This window comes from Lampetra fluviatilis, chromosome 2 (assembly GCF_964198595.1).
Source record: "Lampetra fluviatilis chromosome 2, kcLamFluv1.1, whole genome shotgun sequence".
Taxonomy (NCBI): domain Eukaryota; kingdom Metazoa; phylum Chordata; class Hyperoartia; order Petromyzontiformes; family Petromyzontidae; genus Lampetra; species Lampetra fluviatilis.
In genome coordinates this window covers 5,638,686-5,644,648 of record NC_136276.1, presented here as the reverse complement: position 1 = coordinate 5,644,648, position 5,963 = coordinate 5,638,686, and the positions used below count along the sequence as shown (strand labels likewise).

The window sequence follows — 5,963 nt, the reverse complement described above, 5'->3', positions numbered from 1 at the left end:
ACACACGAGAGAGAGAGAGATACCATGCACATGCAATGCCTGGTCGCGTACAGTATATATTTATTGTACACATAAAACTAATGCCTGGCTATAAATCGTGGACATTGCAAACGGCCCTCCCCCCCAAATCCTCTCCCTCTCCGCTCACGAGCGCGCCTGTTGTTGTTGTTGTACGTACGGTGGATTGGTCTCGTGACGGACTCTGCAGACTGCATGTGCCATATAAAATGCCAGCGGATGCGTCTCCTCTTAATGTCGGCTTCAAGCGCCTATTATGAGCACTGTAAAGCGCGAATTAATCTCAATTATGGAGCGTCGCCCCCCCCCCGCCCCCCCTATTTTACATTCAAAATCTGCCGCTCGGGTCCCCACTGTAAGTCGCGCGTTCATAACAATAACCGAGTGTTTTTATTTCATTATTTCGCAGCATTGACCCGCGCATATTTCTATTAAACGCGTTTATAAAATAATAAAAAAATCATAATTTCCGTGATAGTAGGAAATCGTAATAATAAAACAGCAACGATTAACACCGACGTAGCGATTGCTAATTTTATTTATCCGCCGTAATTTCGGCGCAAGAGTCGTGGCACGACACAAAGGACGCAGCCACTCCCATCGACATGTAAACGTGGGGACGATAAATTCGCACCCCCCCCCACATCACCACCACACCACACACAAACGACAGCACATTGTCCTCACTTGTTTACATTTTAAACACTTCTCTCGTCTCCTTCTTGGCGCATCTCGGAATCCCTCCGAGCCCTGTCCGCACCTCCACAGCCACACTCACCTGCACGGAACAACGGAGCAGAGCTCCCCCCGCCGCCCGCGTAACCGCGGTCTCTTGGCCCCTGTTCCATGAGTCCGAGGGCCTCGCGACTCCAAAGTCGCGCCTCTCGCCAATATTTAAACCCAACATCTCTGTATGCGCGGGCGGCGGCGGCGTCGTCGGCTTCTTCTGCTGCTGCTGCGGCGACGGCGACGGGCGTCGCGGGAGATAACGAAGTCCACGCACACCCACGCGCAAACTTCCCGCACAAAGGTTACCGGGATTCCGGCCACAATCGTTCCCCCCCGAGCGACGATGCCCTCCAGGCCGCCCACACGCCGGGGCTCCCACCCCCACTGCCCGCTCGCCTCTCCCCCCGTGCGCAGTGGAGGCAGCCGCGGGTCGCGCGGGGCCCGTCCGGCTCTCGGTGTCGTGCTCGGGCCGCTTCGGGCCGCGCGGAGGCCCCGCGGACATCAACACACACGGCCGTTGCCAGAGCCCTTCTCTCGCGTTCTCGCATCTCGGGGGTTTGTGTTTCGCGCGCGCCTCAAGACGAGTCCGGTTGCAGCCCGGCCAGTATTTTGATAGGGACCGCTGAATTCCTGAGTATTTGTGCAGGGCAAGAGCTGTCAAGGCTCGCCCGGCCGGGAAGATTGATAGCGAGGGGCTCCGGAAAGACCAGTCCTGCGACACAACAATACACGCTCTCTCACACACACACACACACAACACCACACCCCACGCGCACAGCGCCGACGCACGCACACACCACCACACCGCATCCTAACATCTTGAACCTTGTAGAGTGCGCGGTGCACACTGCGGTCTGCGTGCGTGAGTTGTGATCGCGGATGAAGGCGCCCTCATTGCAAAGTCGTTGCCCGCGAGCGAGGCGCCCTCGCCGCACGTTTATTTGTGTGACCCCGGGGTGAACCTGGCCCACGACACGGGGCAGCTCTGAGACTGCATGTGGCGCGTTTATGAGTAAAACAGGAGCAGGGCCGCTCCTCCTTCTTCTCCTCCTCCTCCCTCCTCCTCCTCATGACCTCCTCACGCACGTGTCGCGTTCCCGGCGGCGCACATTGCGCGCCGAACGAAGACGGCGGCCGTGGAATGATGAGAGAAAGGTAAAATGTGACCTGTGTTGCAGATCCATAAATCCATCATTGACATTTCTCCCCCACCCTCTCCCTCCTCCTCCTCTTCATCCTCCGCCGCCTCCCTCGGCAACACTGCCGCTTGACGCGGCCAACTCGGCCACGACCTCGCTTACTCGATTATCGCAGACGCGTTTAGTACATTTCTATTATTTAATTTATCACGGTTTCTGTAATCGACGCCCCCCACCACCACCTTAATTTTTTTTGTTTTTTTTTATTGAGGTGAGGTGGGGGGGTCTCCCTGCCTGGGCGCGTTCTCTGCTACCGTCGTGAGCCGCGGCCGATGCCCACGACGAGTCACCCCAAAGCAGCGATAAACATCAAATTACACCGCTAAATGCATCTGTGCGAGGTGGGGGCAGCGGTGGGGGCGGTGGTGGGGGGGGTGTGGACCTCGCGGTTTATCTTGGCCGTGTATCGCCGCGGCTTGTACCGGGAAGGTAGAGAGGGGTGGAGGAGTCGTGGTGGTGGTAGTGGTGGTCGTCGTGGTGGTGGTAGTGGTCGTGGTGGTCGTGGTGGTGGTCGTGGTGGTGGTCGTGGTGGTGGTCGTGGTGGTCGTGGTGGTGGTGGTCGTGGTGGTCGTGGTGGTGGTGGTCGTGGTGGTCGTGGGGGGAGGTGGGAGAATCATCGTGTTCTGAGGGCGCCTCCGGACCCGCGGATTTGTCACAACTTTCGTTGCTGATTAATGGTCGCGGTCGCCTCGACTTAATGGCTGTGGGGCGCTCGTCGTTGGCGTTATGATTTAGTGTTGGTGGTGGGGGGGTGGTAGTGGTGATGGTGGTGGTGGTGGGGGGAGGCATGCGCCGTGCCCACACGGGAGGAGGAGGAGGATGCCGCCGCGGCCACCGCCGACATCAGCGCGTCCTTACGAGCCGAATCTAAACGGGGCCGGCTTCTTTGCGTCGTCGACCTCGCCGTAGACGTATCTACGGCGCGTTATCTTCAAGAACTAACAACAACAACCGCCACCACCACCAGGACGACGACGACGAGTAGGAGAAGGAGGAGGAGGCGGACGAGGCGTTCCCCAGTGCGCCTGCCTTGTGGATCAATCACGACTCACACAATGCGCTCCCTTCCCTTGGGCCGCCCGCCGCCTATTGGCCGGGCGCGCCCACGTGACCGCCGCCGCAATCGCTCCGATTTCAACGTTGTCTCGGCGAATTCAATAGTTTTAAAATAGCCGCAGTCCCCATACGGCCCGTAATCAGTGGAATTAAGAAGAAGAAGAAGAAAGAGGGGGGGGAAGGAGGAAAAAAAAAGGAGAAAAAAAATTATATACAGACCTTCCTTTAAAAAAATTACATTTTTATTTTTGTGTCTTGTGTGTGCGTGTGTCAAGAAATACGTCGCGCTGCGCTTCCCCCCCCCCCCACGTCTTGCTCAGTGCTCCGTCAAGGCAGCGATGAACTACGAGTTTGAGCGGGAAACGGGGTTCATCAACAGCCAGCCCTCGCTCGCCGAGTGCCTGACAGCCTTTCCCCCTGTCGCCTCCGTCGCCGCTGAGACATTTCAAAGTTCATCAATCAAGGGCTCGACGCTTTCACCCCCGACGACGCTCAGTCCTCCTCCTCCTTTCGAGTCGATCATCCCGGCTCTGCAGCACGCCACTCGGCCGCCAGCGAGCCGGGCAAGGGCGGCTCCCTCCGGTCGTCTCACGTCCTCCTCTCATCCTCCTGAGTATCCGTGGATGAGAGAGAAGAAATCGTCGAAGAAACAACAGCAGCAGCAGCAACATCATCATCATCAGCAGCAGCAGCATCAGCAGCAGCAGCAGCATCTACAACCCGCGCCTCCAGTGCCATCGTCGGTGGCCGGGCCCGTCTCGCCCACAGGTCAGCTTCGACGGATTGACGCTTGTTTAATTTGTTGTTGTTGTGCTTCATCAGCTCTCTCTCTCTCTCTGTCCTCTTCATCTCACGTGCGTTCGTTCGCTCTTTGTGCGTCGGATCACCGCGCGAGCGTCACGGGGCCCCTGGTGATGTGATTAGGAGACTTTGTTTTGGTAAATATCGCAGTCGTACCGTGAACTCCCCTTTTTGTCTTTCTTTTTTGTTTTTCCGCCTTTCGATCTCGACCCCGTCCGTCTCGCGACAACTGATAAGGACGCCGTTTGATTGGCAGCCGGTGGCTTAAAAAGTTTTTTTTTTGATGGCCAAGAGCAGTGAGTTTGAGTTGGTGGGGTTGACCAGAGATGGGGGTTGGTTGGTGGTGGTGGTGATGATGATGATGGTGGTAGTGGTGGGGGTTTTCTCGCAAACTCTCTCTAGAAATGACTGTTTATTCAATTAAATGTTTGACAGTCGGTAAATAATGGCCAGCCCTTGGACGATCTATAAATACGCTTCGGTGTTGACGGGGGACGGCTTCAGCCACCGCGAGCGGCCATTTTACAGCAGAAGACGCGCGATGCTTTTCGCGTTCGGACAGAGTGGATTTGACTTTTGAGTCTCACTCGGGAGTCTCTTTCTATATCTCTCTCTCGGTGTCTTTATTTTGTGTGTGTTTGTGTGTGTGTGTGTGGTTGTTGTTGCTGCGCGCGTCTGGGTGTCGCCACTGTATTTTCTCTCCATCCATCCACCACCACCACCTCCTCCGGCGTGCGTGCGTGTGCGCTACAGATGACTCCTTAGACGAGGACGGTGCGAACGGTGGCTCCAAGCGGCTCCGCACCGCGTACACCAACACGCAGCTGCTCGAGCTGGAGAAGGAGTTCCACTTCAACAAGTATCTCTGCCGGCCGCGGCGCGTCGAGATCGCCGCGCTGCTCGACCTCACCGAGCGCCAAGTCAAAGTTTGGTTCCAGAACCGGCGCATGAAACACAAGCGACAGACGCAGTACAAGGAGAACCAGGACAGCTCGGACGAAGCCTTCAAGAATAACAATGGGAATTCTGATCCCAGCGTGGAGCCCAATTCCAACTCGTCCGTCGCCCAATCCTTAATCAGCAATGTGCCCGGCGCTCTGCTGCAAGAAAGGGAAGTCTACGACGTTCAATCAAACGTGCCAATCCATCAATCGGGCCACAACTTAAACAACGGCGGCGCGCCCAGGAATTTCAGCCTCTCCCCCGCGTCGAGCGGCGATGAGAGCCCCGGGCCTGAGGACGAAGGAGTCGGGCAGCCGCATCATCAGCAGCAGCAGCAGCAGCGAGCATCGTCCAGGAGCCCCGAGGCGAGCAGCCCCGACAGTCTGAGCATGCCTTCCCTGGAGGACCTCGTCTTCCCGGGCGACTCCTGTTTACAGCTCACGGCCACCAGTATGCCCGCATTACCGGACGGCTTAGAGAGCACGCTGGACCTTTCCACGGACAATTTTGACTTTCTCGAAGAGACTCTGAACTCCATAGAGCTGCAGAACCTGCCCTGCTGAGAGTGGAGGTGCGTTTCGGGGGGGGCTGGGTGGGTGGGTGGAATTTGGGGGCACCAGCAAACTGCAGCAGCAGGAGGCACAGAGCACTTGGGCGATGCTGTTCTCGTCGCGAAATTCACTTCGCGTCTCGTTTTTTTGTCAGAGTTCGTCCGCGCGGCCCGCGGAGTTTGTTGCCACCGGCGGGGCGGACGAGGTGAGAGTCTTAAATATTAAAAACTAAAAAAAAACTTTAAAAAACATTATCATTGAGGCGAGGGACGGTGATCGCTGCCCGATGGAAGTGAAGGGGATGTGAACGACGCTGCGATGTGTTTTTTGTATGTTTTTTTTTATTACCGCGGCTCTTTTATTATTGTTATTTTTTTTGGTTTGTTTGTTTAATTTTGAACAGTTTTAATAGTTTACAAACGGAGAGTACAAGTTGGACACGGGCAAAACACGTTAAGGGCACCGCTCTCGTTCTATTCACGTACCCACCTCCTCCCCAGCTGGGATGGATAAGTGGACATGTTACAAAGCATTTATAGTTGTTGTATAAAAGTAGTTTACGCATTATGTTATATGTATCTTTTTGAAAATATTCAACAAGTATATAGGCCCGTAGGCGCAATAGATTTCGACTTTAGCAACTTTTTATTTTATTTCGGTCACAAAA

General features: G+C 55.6%; 1 protein-coding gene across 1 annotated transcript; it reads left to right on the top strand.

Moving 5' to 3' along the window:
• The first annotated feature begins 3,322 nt into the window (after positions 1-3,322).
• Positions 3,323-5,308, top strand: HOXA2 (homeobox A2). Its single transcript, XM_078864963.1, has 2 exons — positions 3,323-3,770; positions 4,557-5,308. Exons 1-2 carry the CDS (start codon positions 3,341-3,343, stop codon positions 5,306-5,308), a joined length of 1,182 nt encoding a protein of 393 aa, XP_078721089.1. The 5' UTR covers positions 3,323-3,340.
• Positions 5,309-5,963: the final 655 nt, after the last annotated feature.

Bases quoted from the DNA above. Each gene is read 5' to 3' on its own strand.
- HOXA2 (XM_078864963.1), top strand. From the start codon at position 3,341: ATGAACTACGAGTTTGAGCGGGAAACGGGGTTCATCAACAGCCAGCCC. The intron at 3,771-4,556 runs GTCAGCTTCGAC...TGTGCGCTACAG, and splicing joins CGGGCCCGTCTCGCCCACAG to ATGACTCCTTAGACGAGGAC.